This window comes from Myotis daubentonii, chromosome 5, assembly GCF_963259705.1.
Source record: "Myotis daubentonii chromosome 5, mMyoDau2.1, whole genome shotgun sequence".
Taxonomy (NCBI): Eukaryota; Metazoa; Chordata; class Mammalia; order Chiroptera; family Vespertilionidae; genus Myotis; species Myotis daubentonii.
This window is the reverse complement of record NC_081844.1, coordinates 58,012,755-58,038,575: the sequence shown is the minus strand read 5'-3', so window position 1 is coordinate 58,038,575 and position 25,821 is coordinate 58,012,755. Positions and strand designations below refer to the sequence as shown.

The 25,821-nt window shown below is 39.2% G+C and overlaps 1 protein-coding gene across 1 annotated transcript in view; it reads left to right on the top strand.

Annotated features, from left to right (window-relative positions):
- The window catches only part of EDNRA (endothelin receptor type A), a 51,817-nt gene extending 43,106 nt beyond the window's left edge, over positions 1-8,711 (top strand). Inside the window, exons 6-8 of the mRNA XM_059697896.1 lie at positions 4,006-4,139; positions 4,558-4,666; positions 6,236-8,711. Of these exons, the coding sequence (XP_059553879.1) occupies positions 4,006-4,139; positions 4,558-4,666; positions 6,236-6,376 (384 nt within the window). The 3' untranslated portion in view covers positions 6,377-8,711. The remainder of the gene's footprint in view (positions 1-4,005; positions 4,140-4,557; positions 4,667-6,235) is intronic.
- Positions 8,712-25,821: the final 17,110 nt, after the last annotated feature.

The window sequence follows — 25,821 nt, the reverse complement described above, 5'->3', positions numbered from 1 at the left end:
GAACTCTGCCAAGACAAAAAGGAGCATATGACTGTCTCCCCTAGCAGGCTTTGCAGTATTGTTGTGGAAATAAAATACAAACCTGGAAACAACTGGAAAATATAATCACAAGGTGTGGCAAAAGTAGCCTATGCTATAGAAATCCAGGGAAGATATGAGACTAAGTCATGGAAAAACTGTTCGTGGATGAAGGGGATTGAATTGTTCATGGAAGATAAATGGGATCGATGGGAAAGAAAAGGCCAGCGGGTATTTCAGGTGGGAAGATAGGGGTCAGTTATAACATGACATGGAAACCACCCATTTGAGGAGTGAGAAAGGAGATGAACCTCATTAGAGCAACATCAACAACATCAAAGATGAGACTCTTGACAAGAAAGATGATCCTATATATTTGAAGAGGTCAAGTTTTGGAGCAACCAAAGTTCTAGAATGAATTTGAATATGTCAATAGGAGGCTGCTATTAGTCCCTCCAGGGAAACAAGTAGAACAGAGCTTTAGAGGGGGAAACTTGGGTCTTAAACTTGCTGGCCCTGTGGCATTGGGGAAATTGCTTAATCTCTCTAAGCTTCTAGTTCCTCTTAAAAATATATAATTGCCCTGACCAGTTTGGCTCAGTGGATAGAGCATCAGCCGGCGGACTCAAGCGTCCCAGGTTCAATTCCCGTCAAGGGTATGTACCTTGGTTGCGGGCACAACCCCAATGGGGAGTGTGCAGGAGGCGGCTGATCAATGTTTCTCTCTCATCGATGTTTCTAACTCTCTATCCCTCTACCTTCCTCTCTGTAAAAAATCAATAAAATATATTTAAATATATATATAACATCAAGGGGGTTACCTAATGCATGTAAGGTATCTAATAGAATCCAACTCATAGTAAGTACCCAGAAAAAGTTCATAGATACTTTTCAGAGTAAAACTAGGACTGTAAGTAAGTTCTAAATCTCAGCAGAGGACACCCCACCACAGCAAATTTTAATGTGAGTTTCAGATGGAGCCTGTAAATCCATCCTATATAATTACAATACACAAGCATCATTCTTCAGCAGCAGCTCTTTTCAACTACTTTACTAATTTTTCTGAGCTTCAGCTCCTTGTCTGTAAATTGGGCATAATAGCATATAAATCAATGTTATTATAGGAATCAAAGGAAATAATATGCATACACATACTTTGTAAAAATCTAACATGCCATACAAATGGTAGCTATTACCTCCTATTGAAATTTAACAGGAAAATTATATTGAGAAACTTTAGTATGACATTGTTCAAGCATGAAAATTTCAAGTATTCCCAATGTGAAACATATTAAGCAATTATTACCTCTCACTCCTGCAATGGAAATAATTAATTAGAATAGATGTGTGAAAAACAGTGTTTTAAATGTTGATTTTTGTATCAGCACCATGATTGAGCCTGTTTAAGCTATAAGTGGTATTTTCTCTGAAAATAATTCAATAGGGATTGGAAACAATAATAATAATATGATGATACTTCACATTTACACAGCATTTTTAAAGTTTTGTAAAGCATTTCCATGTTATCTTCTTATTTGATTCATCCAAGCATGCTGTGAGATAGACAAGGCAGGCATTATCTTTATCACGCAGATGGTTAGGCCAGGCTCCCACGCTGCTATAAGAAAACCAAGAATCTGATTGATTAAGGGAGTGGCTCAACCAAATGGAAATTAGAATCCAAGACTTGGTCCTTATGCAGTAGACATTCCTTTGTGTCCCACTCACAGCTGTAGAAGGTTCTAAGAGCAGAAGAGCAAACCTGGCTGGAAGGCCTTCAAGTGGGACTATGGGGGAGCTAGCTCAGAGTGAAAAGCCCTGTCAGTCTTCGACTGTTAGCCTATTGGGCTCTTGGTCTTGCTTCTTGTATGTTTCTCAAGTTTCTCTTCGTTATGCTGACAACAATTTGATCAGTTAGGGATTGTGTTTGGAGACTGGTAAGCAAAAACAAAACAAAACAAAATAACATTGAGTAGACCAAGGAGGGGTTTATCTTTCTTCCACAGCAAAAAGTTCAGAAGTCATTGATTCAGTGGTAAAGGGACTCACAGGCAGGTGTCTGCTGCTTTGCTGACCTTTCATTATCACAAGACAGCAACTACAGCTCTACCCTTGTATCTGATTTCCAGGCAGAAAGAGGGGGACGAACATAGATCACATGAGTTATATCTGATTTCCAGGCAAAAAGAGGGGAAGAACATAGATCACATGAGTGTATGAGCATCAAAGGAGTATCCCCCACTTTTAAGTAGCTTTACAGAAACCTCACACAATTTCTACTTAATCTAATTGGTCAGAACTGCCAGGTAGCCATGCAGATGATTACGCCCAGGCTCCCATGCTGCTATAACAAAACCAAGAATCTGATTGATAGCAGGGAAAATAGGAGGATGAATATTGGGTAAGCAAATAGCAGACTGTAATGGCAATGTATTAATATTACCTTTTAAAAGGGTTATCCTCTTTGATGATGAACTCAGAGAAGATAACCTCCCCCTAATACTTTACTTTTTTATTTTTCTGGGCACACCGTCTTTCTGTTTACACAAAATGATCCTTTAAAATGATCTCCCATTCCTGCAGATTGGAATCCTTTATTTCTCTCAATCATTGCTCGGTTTATGTGTTCTCTGAAGTATATCCCAGCTAGTCCGATAGCTCCAAAAAGATTAAAGAACTCCCAGTTCTTTGAATTAGAGTCAAAATTTGTGATAACTGCCCCCAAATCTTTTTAAATGACTCCATTAATCATGTGGGTTTGCTCTAGGCTTCCTATACTTAATGCTATATGCTCTTGGTTGAACCAGCATTACTCTTCCAAACCCTGTTTTCAATCAGTTTTATTTTGACATTAACTGATCCCAGTTACAGACAAGTTACATTTTATGTTCCTAGTTAGCCTTCTAAATGCATGCGCTATACTACTCAAGCATAATGCACACAAAAGACTGGTTGCTGCTAATCCCTAATGTATGATTTTCCTGATCCTGTGCAGACTTGAAAGTATGTAAACCTTCAACTAAAGTCACACCAGGGTCAGCATGTCCCAGGTTTTCTCATCATCATTGCTGATAATCCTTTACCCTCATCCCTATGTTTGCAAACAATATATCTTTGGGAAATATGTCATTAATAAAATATTTTTAAAGCAAAAATATCCCAATGCTAGCTCTCTTAAAGATCAAGAAATGGAGAAAACATATTGCTGTGTTGATGATTTTTGTTGTTTTTTTAAATATATTTGTATTGATTTTAGAGAGGAAGGGAAAAAGAGAGAGGGATAGAAACATGAATGATGACAGAGAATCACTGATCAGCTGCCTCCTGCACAACCCCTACTGGGGACTAGTCTGCAACCCAGGCACATGCCCTGACCGGAAATCAAACCATGACTTCCTGGTTCGTAGGTTGACACTCAACCACTGAGCACCACTGTCCAGGCTGCTGTTGCTTTTTCTTTTCTATTTCCTATTTCTATTTTGTTTTCCAAACATCTTTGCAGATTTTTCCATTCTTTAACATGGTGAGTTCAGTCACTTTGACTGCTGTGCTGTAATTAATGCTAGCTAGTTACCTGTTATTAATGCTTTTAGATAATGCTTTTCCCCATATATTTGCCACATACACACATACACACACACACACACACACACACACACACACACACACACACACTCAGGCGCACCCGCAGTGTTGGCTCTACTCCAGCCAGTTCCCACCTCTCCCTGCCATAGAACCTCTGCCCTAGTCCTAATAACCAACCTGAAGCCACCGTCCTTCCTGGCAGTTGCCCAAAAGAATCAGTAGCAAATCCTTATTGAAGTTGAATTCTAAATCTTAAAGAGGTAGAAGTACTGTGAGGCAGGCTGTCCTGGCTCCTCTTTGAGCTATTCTTTCTCTGCTCTCAACTACTTCCTTATTATGTAGTTCTTTTATCTCGCTGAAAAACAACGAATTTACTGTACTTTTTTTCTCACTTTCCTTTAGCGTCGAGAAGTGGCAAAAACAGTTTTCTGCTTGGTTGTAATTTTTGCTCTTTGCTGGTTCCCTCTTCATTTAAGCCGTATTTTGAAGAAAACCGTGTATGATGAGATGGACAAGAACCGATGTGAATTACTTAGGTATGATCCTATGTACCCATTAGGAAATTGGAGTTTCTCTGATTTTCACATTTATGATACTTTTACAAAACCGTCTAGTCTACATTCTCATTAGCCCTGGAAATTAAAACTGCAAAGTTGATTATTTCTTCTTTAGCTGACATAACTCATAACTGATCCCAAAATTTGTGCAAGCCATGTCTATAATCTTGCTGCTCCCCTCCTGAGGCTGTGCATAATAGTCTGAGCTAACCAAGTGGCAGGTAAATGTTCTGCAGAACTGAGAGTGCCATTTAAACAAGGACTTTAAAAAAATTCTGACTGCTACCTGTGAGAAATGGCTTCTGGGCAAGAAAAATGCTTATTCTAGGGATAAATGCTAGTTTGCAGTTTTGAAAACATTATGTGCTAATTATTCTACTATTTTCTTTTGCTCTAGTTTCTTGCTGCTCATGGATTATATCGGCATTAACTTGGCAACTATGAATTCATGTATAAACCCAATAGCTCTATATTTTGTGAGCAAGAAATTTAAAAATTGTTTTCAGGTAAGACTATTTTGCAAGTATTTTTAAGGAAAACCAAACAAGTATATTAAGTAGCCAACAGGTATGGCTAATTCCAATTGTAAATATTACTTTCATCAGCTATACTTTTCAGTAGAGAAGTGAAAATCAGATTTTTAACCAGAAAGATGGTTAGATTGTCAGCATAAAAGAAAAGCAATATCTATTCAGACAACAACATATTCAGAGGTTAAAGTTAAAAATAACTAACTTAATAACATGTCAATTTAGAACCCTCCTTTAAAAAGAAAGGCTCAAATGTGAACTGCAGGTCATATAGAATACATAAATCCTATTCCTTCCTTATATTTTTTTTTAGGTTTTAACAACAGTCTCAGCAAAACATAAACTCTATTGTTAAGAAAGCTCTTTCTGCCTTAACTGGTTTGGCTCAGTGGATAGAGCGTCGGCCTGCAGACTGAAGGGTCCCAGGTTCAATTCCAGTCAAGGGCATGTACCTTGGCTGCGAGCACATCCCCAGTGGGGGGTGTGCAGGAGGCGATGTTTCTAACTCTCTATCGCTCTCCCTTCCTCTCTGTAAAAAAAATCAATAAAATATATTTTTTTAAAAAAGAAAGCTCTTTCTAAATACTACTTAATAGTATATTTAATAATACCCTCTTCAAGACAAGTAAATACTTATTGCTCTGGAAACCTGAATTAATGTAATTGCATTTGAAATCAGTTTCCTTCTGTTCTTCAAACCTTCTTGTAGTTAAATCAACCCATGTCCTCCAGAAGCTCCAAGCACAGTTCCTGGAATGATTTAACATAGAATTAATCCAAACTGGATTCTGTTATCTCTAGCCAGGATGTTAGTTCATGGCACATATTAGGAAGAGTAGCATAGAGGTCAAGGGTGCAGCTCAGGAAGCCAACAATCTTGATTTGCATCACAGCTCTGCACTTACTGACAAACCCAGGTCTGGGTGGTGCCCTTCCTGCTTCCTTTGTTTGCTGGTCTGTAAAATCAGTCACAATATCTATCTCATAAGTAGGATTCAGTGGGTTAATACTATATGTTAAGTGCTTAAATCATAAGTGCTAAGTATGAGTTTATTATTATTTGGGATAAAGTGGACAGGAAAAAAGCACAGTGACTGCCCTCGTGGAACTTACAATCTAAAAGGAGATTTATACAAATAGATGAAACCTGGTAGTTTCATACAACTTGGTAGGAAATTAGCAACTACCACCTAGGGCTGTGAGCATCAGATGAGGTACACAATGCAGAGAGCCACACCAGTGGTGCACACTGAAGAAATGCTAGGCCCCCCTTCTAGTCCCCAACTCATGCCCACCCCAAGTCATAGAGCACTCTTCCTCTAGCCAAAACTGCTTCCCTCTTTGACTTAGAATTTAAACAAGAAACAAGGGATATATTTCGCTGCACAAGAATGGACAATTTAGCTTCTACCTAGGGTTTACAGGCTCCATACCCTAGATTACTGTTAAGGTTCACATTCTGTCCTCAAATGTAGTGGACATTTACCCCTTGTTGGTGGGAACGTAACACACGTCATGTCATTTAGCATCTGTTTCTTCTCCCAGTCTTGCCTCTGCTGCTGCTGTTACCAGTCCAAAAGTCTGATGACCTCAGTCCCTATGAATGGAACCAGCATCCAGTGGAAGAACCACGAACAAAACAACCACAACACAGAGAGGAGTAGCCACAAGGATAGTATAAACTAAACAGCTTAAGAAACATTAATCAATATTCCTTCAAACCTTATTGGAGAAAAAAAAAAACAGCAACTATGTCTCCAGAAGTCTCTTCTCTCATGACTCAGACCCACGCCTGGAAAATGCTTTCCAAAACGTCAGAGAGTGGACTGTTTCATGCCCACAAATTCAATGACTCTTACTTCTTTAATTTATCTAATTTACGTATTCTGTATGTTATATTCAACACTAAAAAATGGTGAGAGTTGTCAGGGGATAGGGAGACTGTTAAATGAAACCAGAAGGGTATTTACTACTTTTGCATGAAAATCGTTTTCACGTGCATGCCTAGCTTTCACGGCTGTTCTGTCAAATGTTTAATGAGAACTGGTCACCATGAAAGTTCGGAGGTTATAAAATAGAGTTATTTTTTAAATGGTTTTGTTTTGTTTTTTGCAAACACGGTATGGGCATAAGTCACCTTTATTTTGAAATGTCATTCAGTGCCAGTATTTTTTAACTGCATAGCAGCCTAAAAATAATTATTTGAGCTCATTTTGTAAAAAAAAAAAAAAAAGTAAAACAATTTAGTGAAAAATTAGGTTGTTTCTCATGCCACTGTGGGTTTTTTTTTTAACATAAATTTTCAAGCTGCAACAAATACAGAACTAAAGCACAAATTGATAACCACACATGGCAGTTTAATAGCTGCTATTCAAAGAATTTTTAAGAACCTATTTTTTTATGGTGTTTCATTATAGGATATCCTGAACATTTTTTCATCTTAAATTTTAATAAAATAATGCTTGAATCAAATAGTTCTATTTTTCATAAGCCCAATTTATTTTTAATGTCTTTTATGTACAATCAATATCATATACCAAAATGTAAAGGTACGTGTCGTTTAACTATACCCAAGACTTTCAGTTCAATGCATAGAAGTCTAAACCTAGGAGAATAGAATTGAATATTTTTAGAAGATTTGGAAATTTTCATTGAGGTTTTTTAGTAATAGTAACATGTATATGTATGTATATGCATACATATATATGTACATATATGCATATATGTGTGTATGTATATATAGTATACATATCACCTCATATTCTTTGTTTTAAATGTTAACTGGCAGAAAGACTTTTTTTGATCATTCCCTTTTCCATAGAGGAAACATAATTTCAAAGTGGCTGGCTGAGTTTATCATGTCAGTGAATATAATCACCCCAAAGGCCACCATGCACTATGTTTCCTCACTTCTCTGGGTTTCCAGTATGAACTTAAACACCTCCCCCTCTCCCACAACTCACATGGTCACCATTTGAAAGGGCCCACAGTGACTTTTGCTGGGAATTTTCCAAAATGTTTACAGACTGTGAGTAGAGCAGAAAATCTTTTAGCATGTGTGTGTATATATATATATATATATATATACACAACTGTACATATCTTTTAGCCAATTTTTCTGTTATCTCTATGGAATATATTTGTGTGTGTGATACATGCATGTGTGTGATGTTATGTATGGACGTATGTAATCTAATAATGATGCCTTGTAGCTGTGCCAAAGCACACACTTGGACTGGAATCTAGGTGGTTGTTTATCATGACAGTTGGCCTCAGTCAGTTTTAATCTGTGTTCATAAAGCATGTGACTATGTCACTGTTACAAGTGGAACATGGGAGGCAGCATGAAAGGGGACGAGTCATGGGTTAACAATAGGGTTTTATTTGCTTGGTTGGTTGGCTGATTGGCTGGTTTGATAAAACAGTATTTGGGGTTGTTGGAGCAAATATTATTAAACTATGAGTAATTATATTGTCTTAATCCTCAACTAAACTCAGTGATAAGGTTGACAAGTAATCTAATGTGTATATCAGACTACACCAAACATAATCCTGATGATAAATTAGCTAATAATTTGTTGGGCTGTGTTTTAGCACCGTCACGTATAAAATGATATCAGGTTCCAATGGACCCCCTCGCAGGGCTTTTTGATGTGTAAGCAGTCAAATTCCATTATTCCGCTGGTACATACCATGCACTGATATATACCCATAATGTAAGCCATAAACACACACCATTTTGTTTAAACAACTATTTTTTTGTTTAAGATACTTTCTCTCTTGCATATGAATAATGCATTTTATAAGTTCAGAAAGTCATAGCTTTCCTAATAACCACACAGGCTTCAATGGCCATTTTGTTTATGGACTGGTAAGTAACTGTGGTTTACTAGTAGGAATATTTCCAGTTTCTACTTTTACCACATCTTTCCAAGTAAAACTGTAGAAATGAGCCAAAAGCCAAGGCCCTGCATTGGCAGTGGCCTGTAAGCATAAAATAAAGTTTACAGAAGCCTTGCAAGTGTCTCTTCATTTTTACATAGTTCTTCAGAGAAAATGTTTGCTAGACAATGCCTATTGTAAACCTCTCCCTAGTAAGAGCCAGTCAAGCAATTTCACTTTCAAACACATACTTCCTAACTGTTGTGCTGAAAACATAACAACCTCATTCATTTCTTCATTCACCTTTCTAGTAAATTTTGCTGAGTATCTGCTATGCCTCAGGAATTTTTCTAGGTACTGGAGATACAGCAGGGAACAAAACAGGCAAAGTTCCTGCTCTTATGGAGCTTGAATTCTAGAGAAAGGAGTTAAACAATTACAGTCCATAATATGTCAAGCGATACCTAGAGGAATAGACTTATGTGTATCCAGCTGCTTAACATCTCCAACTGAATGACTAACAGACCTACCATATCTAAAACTAAGCTCCTGATATCCCTCTAACAACCTTCCTAATGCCGCAACCCTTTAATACAGTTCCTCATGTTGTGGTGACCCCCAACCATAAAATTATCTTCGTTGCTACTTCATAACTGTAATTTTGTTACTGTTATGAATCGTAATGTAAATATCTGATATGCAGGATGTATTTTCAGGGGTCGCGACCCACAGGTTGAGAACCGCTGCGAGTCTAACCTGTGCCACTATAATATCCCTCTGCTCATGTATTAGTCAGGATTCGACAGAGAAACAGAGCCAATATGTATAAGAGAAGATTTATGATGGGAATTGGCTCATGTAATTATAGAGGCTGAGATATGCTATCATCTGCCATCTGCAAGTTGGAGAACAAGGAAAACCAGTGATGTAATTCAGTCCTAGTCCAAAGGCCTGAAAAATAGGGAATCCAGTGGTGTAACTCCCCGTCTGAGGCCAAAAGCCTGAGAACATTTGGAGCAGCCAGCTGATGTAAGTCCCAGAGCCCAAAGGCCCAAGAGAACCAGGAGAGCTGATGTCTAAGGACAAGAGAAAATGGATGTCCCAGCTCAAGAAGAGAGAGAGAGATTTCATCCTTCCTCTACTGTTTTCTCTTCAGGCCATCTACAGATGGATAATGCCAGCCCACGCTAGTGAGAATACATCTGATTTCCTCTGACTTCCGATTCAAATGCTAATCTCTTCAGGAAATGCCCTCGCAGACACACCCAGAAATAATGTCTTACCAGTTCACAGGGCATCCCTTAGCCCAGTCAAGTTGACACATAAAATTAACCATCACAACTCAGTTAAAGACAGCTCCAACCTTTGAGTTGTCAGGATAAAAAACTTGAAATCATTCTCGTTACCTTCTCTCACACCTTATACCCAATGCCTCAATAAATTCTGCTGGCCTATCTGCAGACTAGATCCAGAACCTAACCACTTCTGTCTACCTCCAGCGTCTTTTTCTGAGCCACCAACATCTCTGGTCAGAATAATTGCAATGGGCTCCTATCATGCCTACTTGTGTCCAGCCTTATGCACACCATGTGCTAACTGGGGCCTATATCTCAAATGCCATAAATGGTCTGAAGAGGTTCACATTTCCAAGGTAGACTGACCAACATCCCTTGAGGATTTTTTAAAAAAGAGCTAAAGGGCCCTAACCGGTTTGGCTCGGTGGATAGAGCATCGGCCTTTGGACTGAAGGGTCCCAGGTTCGATTCCAGTCAAGGGCATGTACCTTGGTTGCAGGCACATCCCCAGTAGGGGGTGTGCAGGAGGCAGCTGATTGATGTTTCTCTCTCATCGATGTTTCTAACTCTATCCCTCTCCCTTCCTCTCTGTAAAAAATCAATAAAATGTATTTAAAAAAAAAAAAGAGCTAAAGGAAGAAGAAAGGAGGAGGAGGGGGGGGGAGGGGGAGGAGGAAAAAGAAGGAGAAGGAGAAGGAGAAGGAGAAAAGAACTAAAGTAAGAGAGTGCCCCTTCCCAGTGTGGCAAGTCTGGGAGGTTGTGGACCTGGGAGCTATAGGCCACTGTCATTTGGGCATTATGAAGAAAGTCTATCGAGATCATTATAAAAATGAAAAAGAGCATGTAAGTTCCTGGTTCCAGTTTCCCCTCATGCTTTCCCTTGGTTTGTGTAAGCAAACCAACACATTAACACATTCACCTCTTTGCCTATACTAGTTACATTTGGTTCTCTGTTTTCTTACAAAACACAACATGCTAAGACCATCTGACTTAAGTTATTTATATTTTCTTGTTGTTTAGATTAATAGGCTTTATGTTTCTTAGAGTAGTTTTAGGTTTACAGAAAAGTTGATTGGGAAGTACAGAGTTCCTACATGTTCTCTCTCCTCCTTCCCTGCACAGTGCCCCCAATTATTTATCTCCTGTATTAGTGTAACACTTACGATGAACCCAATATTGATTCACTATTATTAACTAAAGTCTATAATTTACATTAAGATTCACTCTTTGTGTTGTACATTCTATGGGTTCTGACAAAGATACAGTGACAATTATCCACCATTATATATCATTCAGAATAGTTTCACTGCCCTAAGAATCCCTTGTGCTCCACCTTTTCTTCCCTGTCTCTCTCCCCCTCTGATTTACCTTTTCACTCAACACAGATCTAATGAACACCATATTAAACTGCTGGGAACACAGCTATCTATAATAATAAAAGCATAATATGCTAATTAGACCGGACGTCCTTCCGGACATCCTTCCTTCCAGACAAAGCCTCAGTGGACAGGGGCCGTGGCAGAGGCAGCAGAAGCCCCCAGCCACAGCGCTGGTGGACAGGGGCCGGGGCCAAGTTCTTGCACGAATTTCATGCATTGGGCCTCTAGTAACTAAATAAATGCAGGGAAGTACTAGGTGGTGACTCAGTAGGCATCAGCTTAGGAGACAGTGAAGACAAGAGTAGTCCAAATTCTTTCAACTTCAGCTGGCGACCTCAGTGAACACAGTGTGAGGGCTCTTGCTTCTACAATTCGTACTGTAGTGAGCACAAATATGTCACTGCTGGGAGAATGGGATAATATAAGCAACATTGTATTGCCTCTACAGTATGAGCTTTTGAAGTCAGTAAATAAGTACATGTTAATCTCTATGCAAAAATAAATCTATGCAGTAAATTTGAAATTAAGGGAATGAAAAAAATTGGAGATTACGTTCAGGAAATAACTGAGACAAATGTGAATCTTTCACGTATGTTACCTCTATTGTTATTTTTAGTAGCATCACTACTAATCCATGGTAGAGTGTTAGCATTATATATATAGGGTGACCTCAAAAATGCATACACATACATTTTTATAGTTTAATTAATGTTTATTTCTTTTCAGCTGTAACCCAATGGAATTAATAATTATTCAAAGTGTGTATACATTTTGGGGGGACAACCTATATGTGAGGAGTGAAGAAAATGCACTGCCAGTCCTTCTTCCAAGCCTCTCCAGGTTTGAAAGTCTGAGTCTGCAATTCCCTTACTTGCAACATAATCTAGTGCAGCTCTGTACTTACTGCTTTTTCTCCATACTTCAAGCAAGCAAGGTTAAATCAGGGTACTAGTCCACCACATGCAGTTGATTATTTCTGAACTTCCAAGTGGGGTCTTTGCATTTTAAAACCCCAGAGTGGCTTTTAAATAATCCTATATTTGGAGAATCTTCTGTCACACTTTCCTCTAAGTAGCAACAAAGACAAACCAGTGTCTATATTTGGTCAGGCCAATACTCTCTCTGGTCTTTTTGTTTCTAAAACTGAAAGGAGACAAGCCACAGTTCTTAGAATCCGGGAATAATAAGGAACTGAACATAACATTGTAATTGCAAAGCCAGGCTTTCCCCAAGAAGCTTGCTAATGTAGTTCACTTTCAATTTGATGGAGCCAAAGTCCTACTATCTCCTGGTTTCCCAAGGTTTTAGCATCAGTGTTACTCAGCAGATTGTGTTTCTCCCTGGGAGGTAATAAATTAGAAACAGCAATGCCAAATCTAGATATCATCAGAAGAGTCATGGAATCTTCCTAAGAAAATACAGAGAATTCCACAAATGTTTCCTTTTTGGTCCTAAACCACTATCCTCTTACCTAATATATCTATGGGGGACTGATCATCTTTTATCTGAATTTGATTTTATGATGGTAGATACAATTATATATTGGGTGTTGTGACAGATGTGTCCCAGGTGGGAAGAGTCAGGGACCCTGCCCAGACTATGCAGTATTGCATGGTCAGCCTTAATCCCACACCCCAGGCATTTACAGGGCACAGCCCTGACTCGCTCCATGTATTCCACCTTTTTACAGTATAAAGCCATTTCTCCATGATCTATAGCTCTCTGTTTTTCTAAAACTGTGGTAATTGGGATTAAATGCAGTTAAATTCTTGTGTTTTTTAAATACCCTAGAATGAGAAAATCTAAGTGTGACCAGGTGAAGGGAACATGGTGCTCTTTTAGGCTTTTCAGGGACACATTTGTGCATAATGAAAAACTGACCACCTCGGACCAGTCTTTTCTCTGTGTTATGAAACCTAATGGGGTTAGGCCTGGATCACTGCTCCTCACTCTCAATCAGGACCCTGTTGGAAGGCAGGGAACTCAGCTGACCAGCTTAGCCCAAGCAGGCCAACTCCTAGAACTGGAGTACTGGAATGGGGGAGTGGGGCAGGGATGGGAAGGGATTGACTTCTCAAAGGAAACCAGTGTGACCCTAGAAAGGATAAGGGAGAATAACTGCACCATCCTTTCTTTTTTAAAAAAATATTTTTAATGATTTCAGGGAGGAAGAGAGAGAGGGAGAGAGAGAGAGGGAGGGAGGGAGGGAGGGAGGGAGGGAGGGAGGGAGAGAGAGAGAGAGAGAGAGAGAGAGAGAGAGAGAGAGAGAGAGAGAGAAACATCAATGATGAGAATCATTGATCAGCTGCCTCCTGCCTGCCCCGCACTAGGAATCGAGCCTACAACCCCGGGCATATGCCCTGACCAGGAATCGAAACATGACCTGGTTAATAGGTCGACACTCAACCACTGAGCCACACCTTCAGGGCTTCACCATCCTTTCTTCATCGTTGAAGATATTACCCATATATCCTGATACTCATTTCTGTTGCTCTTTTTAGCTCAGTTAATTCCTCAATTTTTATTATTTTCTTTAAAAAATAATGTTTGCTCTTCAAATTACAAAAGTAATATATAAAATAGATCTATAATATATTTAAAGCCTTTGCAAAATGAAAAAAAATAATTAATGATCTATGTATGCAAGGGATAAAAAAAATTCCTACTTATGGGACTATCTCTACATCTTTATTTTACATTTAACTTATCCAGTTCTTTGCTAGCACAAACAAGGCTATACCACACATCTTTGTACAAGGCTCCATGGAGTCTTGTGTGAGTTCTCTGGGGCAATTAAAAAGGAGTAAGATCGATACAGGATCACAGGGTTTTTGCACAGTTAACATCTCTAAGTACTTCCCAGATTGTCTCCAGAATGGCCCCACTAATCCTGGGTTGATTCATCAGTAAAGATTCCAGGGTTCAGGGTGCCTTGCAAATGTTCCACTTTGTACTGGCACTGTCACTCTGGAGGGACATATACCTTCAGGCATATGTAACACTCTTTTTGAAACCTGACCAGTTTCTCTTGGATCCCTTGTACTAGTTCTGCTCACCTATCCCCAGCTTCAGTGTTTTTAATACTACCTGTGCCTTGGACTTTCAGGGGCCTTCCCTTGGACAGGGGAATCCCCTAGCTGATCAGAAGAGGCAGTGCCTGGGATGTCCATCCCACCCCCACTGTGACCTATGGCCAATGAGTTACTGATGTGGAAGTGCTAAAGCCCAGCTTTTGTGCCTCAGGTGGGTAAACACTAAGCGCCTAGGAGATCAGGCTGAGTCTGGGACTCCACCTGAAATTTCACCTTTCTTAGCTCCTTCCCTATCCCAGGCTCAGTGCTTCTATTCCTTCACTGGTTTCTTCTGGGGGCTTAACAAATCACTTACACCCAAATCCTTGGTTTAAAGTCCACTTTGGGAGAACACAACAAAGAGAGCAACACATTTGTATTTCACTGATGAACATAAATGGCAAGTTCCAGGCATTGAACATGTTAGATTCCTTTAGCATACTATATTTGGGCTCATATTTGAAATCACTCTTTCAATTTCTCTATCTGGGGCATCACTTTACCAGGAAAGTCAACTATTTATAAGGTCCATTATTTTTTTCAGCCAAAGGGTGTATTCCATCTTTTTACAGAATAAAGCCATTTCTCCATGAACTATAGCTCTCTGTTTTTCTCAAACTGTGGTAATTGGGATTAAATGCAGCCACTTGAGAGGGACATGTTCTCCCAATTACAGCTGACTTCTGATATGAGGAATATTTGGATGCACAGAAAAGCTTAATAGCCCTGCTCCAAAGAATGGCCCTACTCCCGATAGAATTTCTAGAGTGGTATATGTGCATGCCTGACAGAAAAACCACGCCCCTTCACAGTAGCTGGGCCTGAGGGTGAGGAAGTTTGGATTGTCAATTAAGAGAGAGATCTCGTACATACTTAGTGAGACATAACAATGTCATATTTTTTCAAAAATAATACACTGTTTTTGATGGACAGAGTAAGAGCCCTGAATGCAATCCATACCTTTTGATCCAACACTTTAAATTCTGAGAATCTACCAAAAAATAATCTGAAAAGCAAGATGTATGCTAAAAATGTTAATTTCTTTTTTTTCATAATAGCAAAAAGTAATATATCCTAAGAAGTGTCAGAGTATGGCTTCCCTATCACAGAGCCTAAGAAATAGACTTGGGAAGGTCGTTTATTTGAAAGGTGACTCTAGGAAACAAATTGAAGGAGATGAAAGATCAAGAGAGAGAAGAAAGAAAAGACAACAAATGGTCTATTTTGAGCTGGTTACTGAGGTTTGTAGGTAACTGGGGTCTGGTCCTGCTGGGGACCCTCTGAAGAACCTGGTATTGTGCATCTCAGAATTGGGGGACAGTGCCCAAGCCCACAGGGTGTTGTCTCCAAGCTCTCATCTTATCTGAGACTTTAATGGGCCATTCCAACATTTTATCAAGCCAATGCTTCAAGTGATGCGATATATTATAGTACTCAGAGATCTTGTGTTCATGAGCCCATAGTCACACACCCTGTGCCCCCAAAATCAGTCACTTGGTCCAAGGCAATGTTATAAAGGATCCATGTCAGTAAATCAGGTACAGTAGTTCCTAAGACACTAGCAGAGGCACTAGTGCAGGGAATTTAAATCCATATTCTGCGGTACAAGCTTAGGCTCAATAAACGAATGATGGGTCTGAGTCTGAACTAAAATAAAGGCCACACAGAGAAGCACTGAGTCACTGAGGTGCCAGACATGTAAATAAAGACTTCTTGGACCCAGCCCCTAGCTGGATGCAGCTAAGCTGACACCATATAGAGCTGAAGAACCACCCATCCCAGCCTGACCCAGATTCCTGATCCATAGAATGATAATAATATATCATTTTTGTTTCGAGCCATAAAGTTTTGAGATGACTTACTAGCAGCAATAAGCTTCTGTTTTCATGCTCTTGGAATGCTTCCCCTTGGAAACCAGCCACCATGGGGAAAGTCTGACTATTCTAAGACCATACTGCTATGAGGAAGCCCAAGCTAGCTAAGTACAAGGGCTTTGTAGAGAAGCTCCAATGCTCCCTTAGCCAATAGCACTTGCTCAACCAGAATCAAGTAATGCAAAATAACTATCTGTGCAATATACAGAATCATGAGAAATTAAAAAATAATCATTGTTTTAAGCCCCTAAGTTATGGTGTGGTTTGTTACATCACAATAGATCATTGAAACATAGGTACTCTATTCATGGGCCCATTGCACAAGAATTGACAGAGGCTGGTTAACATCCACTGGCTGCATCATTTTGTCCACCTTATTACCAAGCAAAACCTCTGACATGGATGCTTCCTAGTGGACACTCTATGAGCATAAAGATGTTTGTGCCCATACTAATAGGTCCATCTATCTTCCACTTTTTTTAAATTTTTACTTCAGTCTTCCAGTCTTGCTCTTTTCACATCCCTAACCAACCAGCCAATGCTTAGAGCACTTCTGTCATCCAAAACTTTACTACTGAAAGCTTTACCCACTGGGAGGATTTCACCTCATTACTGCCTATGGGGTACACTCCACGCAGGGCCAATGAGCAACAGCAGTCCACTTTCAGATATCACCAACATAGTAAACCAACCCATCAATGACTTAGGATGGATATTTTTCTCCTGTCTTGATTAATCATAGGGAAACCCTCAAGAAACTATGGGGATTAGCTAAGGGAAAGCTATAAGTACAAGAGAAGTATGTGACATGGGGGTCAGGGCTACCTATCTCTTAACTTTGTGCCCTGTGACCAGTTCCCAGATGTACTATTTTATCATACAATGTTACAACTTCTTCTTTCTAACATCGTGATTTGGGGGCTCCAACTAAGGACAAAGTTTATGATAGGCAGTTCCAATCACATAGATCTCTGATACCCCCATTATTAGGCATTCAAGTTCAACTACCATAGCATTCTAGAAGCTGGTCTATTCCTGTCCCTCTAATGGGATATCTCTGTCCTCTGGGGCTCCCCATTGACCTAGCAGAGACTTTTCTAGAAACTTTTAAATATTGTAATGTTACTACCACCACCAATAAGGTTTCTGTTGTAAACTGGCTTTTAAGTGATCCAGTTCTACTAAACAATCCTAGCCTGATTGTCTACTTTCTAGAATCATCTTTAGTATGCTGTCTTACACACAGACTTGAGTGCAAGTATAGGTAGTTTATTTGGGAAATGCTCTCAGAAAGCAGAGTAAAGGAATGGGAGAGAGAAGGGAAAGGGGGGAGGGAGTCTATTAAGGGTAAAAATTTAACTGGTGGACAATAGGGCTCAGTCCCATTATTGAGTCTCAGAGGAATCATGTAAAAGCACCTAAGAATTCTTCTCCCCAAGAACAGGAAGCTGGAACAGTTATCTGCCAGCTCCCATTCCTTTATTATTTAAAGAATGTTCCCAGGGTTGTTAATTTTTCTTGCTCTTAATCCTTGCATTGAACCTAAGAAATAACTAAAAGCACAAGTTTTTCAAACTCAATTCTCTGACTCCTTATTCAGGGCTCTTCATTACCAGAACCTGACTAATAAAGGGGTAAAGAGTCTACTTCTGACAGACAATATTATAAAGGCAACAGAAAGTCTCACAACAGACAATGGCCGGTTCCACAGCTTGAGGATGTCGACATGACCTTCACTCAATGGAAATGAGGCTTCAAATGCAAGATCCCTTAGAGAAGAAACTGACAGACCTAAGCCAAAGGTTAAACAACCTAGAAAAGAGCCCAATAGAGGGGAGGGAAGAGACTGCATAAGATATTGGACTTAAGGAGAAAGTGGAAGAGTATCAGGAAGAGGAACAAGGGAATAGGAAGGAATTGTTAAAGGTTCTGTATTTGGCTCCTATGGCTGCCATTACAAAATACCACAAACTGGGTGGCTTAAAGCTACAAATATTTATCTAGATGCTATCAGTCCAAAATCAATGTGCCTGCAATGTTGTTTCTTTCTGGAGGGTTTAAAAGAGAAAGCATCTCCAAATAAAAATGACAATGAGGTATCATCTCACACCTGTCAGAATGGCTATCATCAACAAATCAATAAATGACAAGAGCTGGCGAGGACGCAGAGAAAAAGGAACCCTCATGCACTGCTGGTGGGAATGCAGACTGGAGCAGTCACTGTGGAGAACAGCATGGAGTTTCCTCAAAAAACTAAAAATTGAACTCCCATTTGACCCAGTGATCCCACTTCTAGGAATATATCCCAAGAAACCAGTCAGAAAGGATATATGCACCCCTATGTTCATAGCTGCACAATTTACAATAGCCAAGATTTGGAAACAGCCTAAGTGCCCATCAGCAGATGAGTGGATTAAAAAAATTTGGTACATCTACATAATAGAATACTACGCTGCTGTAAAAAGGAAGGAACTCCTACCACTTGCAACAGCATGAATGGACCTGGAGAGCATTATGCTAAGCGAAATAAGTCAGTCGGAGAAAGATAAATATCACACCATTTCACTCATTTGTGGAATATAATGAACAACATAAACTGATTAACAAAAACAGATCCAGAGACAGAGAAGCATCAATCAGACTGTCAAACCTCAGAGGGAAGGCAGGGGAGGGTGGGAGTAAGGGGGAGAGAGCAACCAAAGGACCTGTATGCATGCATATAAGCAATGGACACAGACACCAGGAGGGTAAGGGCATGAGCGGGGGGTTGGGGAGTGAAGGGGAAATGGGGGGGAAAAGGACACATATGTAATACCTTAATCAATATAGAAAATTTTAAAAAGAGAGAGAAAGCATCTCATGCCTCCCTCCTAGCTTCTGGTGGTTGCAGGCAATCCTTGGCAACCCGTGGCTTATAGATCTATGATTTCAATCTCTGCCTCTATCTTCACATGATGTTGTCCTCTTTTGTGTGTGTGTGTGTGTGTGTGTGTGTGTGTGTGTGTGTGTGTGAGGTCCAAATTTCCCTCTTCTTCTAAGGACACCAGTTATTGAATTAGGTCCCAATCTAATCCAGTATGGCCTCATTTTCACTTGATTACATCTGAAAAAAATCTATTTCCAAATAAGTAAAACTCTAAGGTTCCAGGTGGGCAGGGATTTGGTGGGGACACAATTCAACCCGGTACAGTCTTCCAAGACAAGCAACTAACCACATAGCTTTGTCCTTTTGACCATAGCAGCATGTGGCTTCAGGGGCCAACAGAGTAGCTACTACTACACACTTATCATGGTTCTCGTCATCGAACAACTAGACAATCAAAGTCTTCCCCTCGCATGTACCACAGCCAAAGTATAATGTTAAACCATGCCAAGAATATCCTCCAGTTCAATTGTTTCTAAACTCAGACCAGCCTCTAGAATGCTATTATAGAGGCTGGTCTGAGACTCAAATGAAATTTTACTGGGAGTAGTCAGACAAATATAATAGATAGAAGCTGTTGTGGTAGAAGGGCAGCTGACAGGATCAGGGTCTATCTCCCCGTCTTGTATCAGTTTGTTCAGCTTCACAAAATATTACTGACAATCTAGTTATCCACTTTGCTGCTTTGTTCAGGAAGTAACTGATACCTATCACTAACATAGAGCAAAATAGATGCATAGGGGCTAAGAGAAGATGTAAAGAGGAAGAAGAAAAAAAAAGAGGAAGAAGAAGAAAGTGAATGTAGGAAGGGCTATAGAACAAATAGCTATGGCCACCTTAATTATTTTGGGTACAAAAGGGAAAAGGAGAGTCACAGAACACCAATCAGTGGCCTCCTGGTAATACCAGGGGAGAGGGTAAAAGGGGTAAGGCAAAAGGAAGGAAGGACCTCTTTATACAATGATTTAGAGTGATAGCTAGTGTTTTTATAGCACTATGATGGATGCATGGATGAAGCCCGAGCTTCCTGGGTAAAGTTTGAGGCAATTAGCTACATAGTGCAGGCAAGTTTACACTGAATGATTTAGAGATCTTCTGTTTCCCAAATAAGTAGATAAACAGAAGATGTTAGTCTCCAGACTCATTAACCTAATACTTTCTGTGAGCACTCAGCATGAATACAAGGCAAAATAAAAGCACTCAATATAAATAAATCAATAATAATTTATATCTTTTCATCTCTCCAAAGAAAAATGTTTATATGTGGAGAAAAAATAAATAAAATGACATTTAAAGGAAAAACCATCCCTCCCCACAAATACACTGCACATTTTTAAAAGTGAGACATTAAGCCATTTGACATGTCTTTAGAGTCTTTACCAAAGGGGGAAAATAGCTGTCAAGACGCCAAGGCCTGTGAGTCAATGAGTCAGTTAAGTTTTTCTAAAGTCATGCTCCCAAGAAAGCACTTTAATTTGTTGTCTTAAATAATTTAATAGTTTAACCTATTAATTCTCATATCTTATTACTAGCTGAGTCTGATATGAGACAAAGAGCTTGTTGGGAACAATTCTGATATCAGATTGTTAAGCATTACTACAATATCATGAAAATCCTGAATAAATGATATTTTGTTCAGTGAATACAGTGTCACCAATTCCACCTTTGTGACTAGTTCTCAGTGCAAGGTTGCCCTTGTACAGGGGCTTAGTCAGCTCAGATTGCTATAACAAAAGACCACAGACTTGATGGCTAAAGTCACAAACATTTGTTTCTCATGATTCTGGAGCTGGGAAGTCCAAGATCAAGGTGCCCACAGATTCCGTATCTAATGAAAGTTATTTCCTGGCCACCTTCATGCTGTAACTTCACATGGTCGAGAGAGAGAGGGGGGGGAAGGTATCTTCCTTTTCTTAGAAATATACTAATTCCATCATGGAGATTCCACCCTCAAGGCCTCATCTAAACCTAATAGCCTTCCAAAGGCCCCACCTCCAAATACCATCACACTGGAGATTAGGGTTTCAATATATGAATTTGAGTATCATACAAACATTCAAACCATAGCAGGCACTCTTAACTATTTTTGGATTGATCATGGATACCTTTGGAAGTCTAGTGAATAATATTTTTAAAATTAGAATTTTAAGAACACCAATTACTTTAAAGTATCACTACCAGACCATTTTTTAAAACAAATTTGTGATAAGGCAATATATGTCTCCTGTATCAACACATGAAATAACAAAATCTAGTGGCGGGTCAAATAACTATCATAATTTCAACGTAGTGATGAGTATAGGTGATATTTTGAGAGATCTGCCAAAAACTGTAATATGATGTGAAATATCTGTGACTTTGTCAATAGGTACTGCTAACACTACTGTGATGTGTTTTCTACATTCATAATTGAAGGAAATGCTAATTTTCCCTTGGGAGTGAGTGAAAATAAAAAATGTGATTTTTTCCGCTCACATGCTCATCCCCCAAATTCAGAACTCCTTCATGAGGCTCTTTGATTTCAAAAGTTCTCTCTTTTTCTCAGTACACACAAGGAGCAACAGGCCTGGATGAAAAAACAAACCCTCAGAGACCCCTACTCGTAGTATAGTCCACGCTCATGCCTGTTCTAATGGAGGTTATTCATGTGGGGATGAGCTGGAACCTTGGCTGGAGCTCTGCACATCAGGGGCTACCATCCCTGGGGCCTACGGAAGAGGGCTGTTGTCACCAGTATCAGAGACTCCAAATAATGGGGATGGAAGGGAAGGTAGGAATTATCTGATCTCTGCTGCGAAGGCACAGGGTGGGCTTCACAGGCCACTATGTAACTAAGTCAACCAGATTAGACACCTAGGTGGGTCAGGCACCCTAGGGTGCTTCATGTGCTGTGTCCAGGAGCCAGACATGTGGATTCATTCAATAGTTCAATAATTCAACCCTCACCAAGGTGGGAGTAGAAGGGTCATACCTCAACATAATAAAAGCCATATATGACAGGCCCACAGCCAACATCATACTCAATGGACAAAAACTAACACCATTTCCCCTAAGAACAGGAACAAGACAGGGATGCCCCCTCTCACCACTCCTGTTCAACATAGTACTGGAAGTGTTAGCCATTGCAATTCGGCAAGAAGAAGAAATAAAAGGCATCCAAATTGGAAAAGAGGAAGTAAAACTGTCCTTATTTGCAGACGACATGATATTATACATACAAAACCCTAGAGATTCCATCAAAAAGCTACTAGACTTAATACATGAATTTGGCAATGTAGCAGTATACAAAATTAACCCCAAGAAATCTGAGGCATTTCTATACACCAATAATGAACTTTCAGAAAGAGAGATTATAAAAACAATCCCATTTACCATTGCACCAAAAAAATTAAGCTACCTAGGAATAAACTTAACTAAAGAGGTAAAAGACCTCTACTCAGAAAACTACAGGACGTTGAAAAAAGATATAGAGGAAGACACAAACAGATGGAAGAACATACCGTGTTCATGGATTGGTAGAATCAACATCATTAAAATGTCCATACTACCCAAAGCAATCTATAAATTCAACGCACTTCCCATTAAAATAACAACAGCATACTTCAGAGATCTAGAACGAACTTTCCAAAAATTCATCTGGAATAAAAAAAGACCCCGAATAGCTGCAGCAATACTGAAAAAGAACAAAGTAGGTGGGATCTCAATACCAGATATCAAGTTGTATTACAAAACCACTGTTCTCAAAACTGCCTGGTACTGGCACAAGAATAGGCATATAGATCAATGGAATAGAATAGAGAGCCCAGAAATCGGCCCGAACCAATATGCTCAATTAATATTTGACAAAGGAGGCAAGAACATACAATGGAGCCAAGATAGTCTCTTCAACAAATGGTGTTGGGAAAATTGGACAGATATATGCAAGAAAATGAAACTAGACCACCAACTTACACCATACACAAAAATAAACTCAAAATGGATAAAGGACTTAAATGTACGACAGGAAACCATAAAAATTCTAGAAGAATCCAAAGGCAACAAAATCTCAGACATATGCCGAAGCAATTTCTTCACTGATACAGCTCCTAGGGCACTTGAAACTAAAGAAAAAATGAACAAATGGGACTACATCAAAATAAAAAGCTTCTGCACAGCAAAAGAAACCATCAACAAAACAACGAGAAAACCCACTCTGTGGGAAAACATATTTGCCAATGTCATATCTGATAAGGGCCTAATCTCCAAAATTTATAGGGAACTCATACAACTTAACAAAAGGAAGATAAACAATCCAATCAAAAAATGGGCAAAGGACCTAAATAGACACCTTTCAAAAGAGGACATTCAGAAAGCCAAGAGACATATGAAAACATGTTCAAAGTCACTAATCATCCGAGAGATGCAAATCAAAACAACAATGAGGTACCATCTCACACCTGTCAGACTGGCTATCATCAACAAATCAACAAACGACAAGTGCTGGAGAGGATGTGGAGAAAAAGGAACACTTGTGCACTGCTGGTGGGAATGCAGACTGGTGCAGCCACTATGGAAGACAGTATGGAGTTTCCTTAAAAAACTGAAAATGGAACTCCCATTTGACCCTGTGATCCCACTTCTAGGAATATATCCCAAGAAACCGGAAACACCAGTCAGAAAGGATATATGCACCCCTATGTTCATAGCAGCACAATTCACCATAGCTAAGATTTGGAAACAGCCTAAGTGCCCATCAGTAGATGAATGGATTAGAAAACTGTGGTACATCTACACGATGGAATACTATGCTGCTGTAAAAAGGAAGGAACTCTTACCATTTGCAACGTCATGGATGGAACTGGAGAGCATTATGCTAAGTGAAATAAGCCAGTCAATAAAGGAAAAATACCACATGATCTCACTCATTCATGGACAATAGAGACCATTATAAACTTTTGAACAATAATAGATACAGAGGCAGAGCTGCCTCAAACAGATTGTCAAACTGCAGCGGGAAGGCCGGGGAGGGTTGGGGGGCAGGAGGTAGGGGGGTAAGAGATAAACCAAAGGACTTGTATGCATGCATATAAGCATAACCAATGGACATAAGACACTGGGGAATAGGGGAGGCTAGGGGACTGTCTAGGGCGGGGGGATAAAATGGACACATATGTAATACCCTTTGTAATACTTTAAGCAATAAAAAAATAAAATAAAAAAAATAGTTCAATAATTCACGCAACAAAAACGTATAGATGGCCTACTTAGTGCCAGGCACTGTGCGAGGTGCTGAGAGTGGACTTCTCAACTCTCGTGCATCTGCAGTCTGGCTCTACAAGAGCATGCAAATGCCCACATCCAATAAATAAGAAAGCATAGAGGGGCCAGGCAGTATATAACCATGGGGTCCATTTCCTAAATGATGCTCTGAACCCGGGATCAGTTTGTAAAAAAAAGGGAAGAGCACTAATATTTATTATTGACAACCTACTATGTGCCAGGCACTTTAATTTCATCATTTCAAGACACTGTTATGAACGAGGGAAAAAATGGATAAATGGTTTATCTGAGTGGATAAGTGGTTTGTTTGCCAGTTAGTACATTATGGTGTTGGTTTTGAAACCAAGTCTGTCTGTTTCTAAAGTACACAATCTTTTTCCAGTATGTCATGTGGTGCTGACACTTGGTCAGCTTCTTGACCATTCAGAATCAGTTTCCTTATCTGGATATAATGCTATTGTAGATCATTCAACAATATGTATACAAGTGTTCTGTAAATTATAAAACACTAAGCATATGTTATTGTTGCTGTAATCATCTGCCACTGTTGTTATTGTCATCAGAAATTTGGTATGCAATAAAATTAATGAAATTATCAGAAATCCCAAGCACCTAGACAACTCTATAATAAATGAGCCAAAGCAAGGAGGAGGATTATGTCACAGTAATGTAGGGAATAATATATTCTTATTTTTTCCTGGTAATTGCTTTATTTTTTATGGAAATTAGGTCTTTCCCAATAAGGAAAGTAATCTGCAAACTACGTCTCACTTACTTAATACAATATTTAGTTTCTAAGAAGTTATATAAAGAAATAAAGTAATACAGTGAATAATATTCTAAATGTAACAAGGAAGTATCTTATCTAACACTAAGGTGAGATACAACTTTAGTTTAGGAATATAAATTGTTCACAATTCTTGGGCAACAGCTCTGTGAAAATGGATGTGGGATAGCTACCTTCTCAAATACAAACCTGTTCTTGATTGTTTTCCCCAAAGGTTTCATTTGGCTGCTGTTCACTAAAGTAGATTTGCTTAAAATAAAATGGTTTATTTTGTAAATATTTTAATACTGTTTTTTCCTGTTTACAAAAATAGCACTTGCTCATTACTAGGGGTAAAAAAGAGAGAGAGAGAGAGAGAGAGAGAGAGAGAGAGAGAGAGAGAGAGAGAGAGAGAGAGAGAGAGAAAGAGAAATTTATATAAAAATTAAAATACCAGAGACAACCACATACTGTTTTTGTTTTTGACTCTGACATTTTTTAGCAGTCTGCTTTGGTGGATTTAGCAACACTGACTTTCAGTATACAGAGCAAAACTATCTTTCCTGGTAAAAGAAATATGTTTCAATGATCTTTTTCACACACACACACAAACACAAAAAACACATGAGTACAAACCTCTTTGTGGGAACCAAAAGACTATAACAAACTTGTAGTTATTATA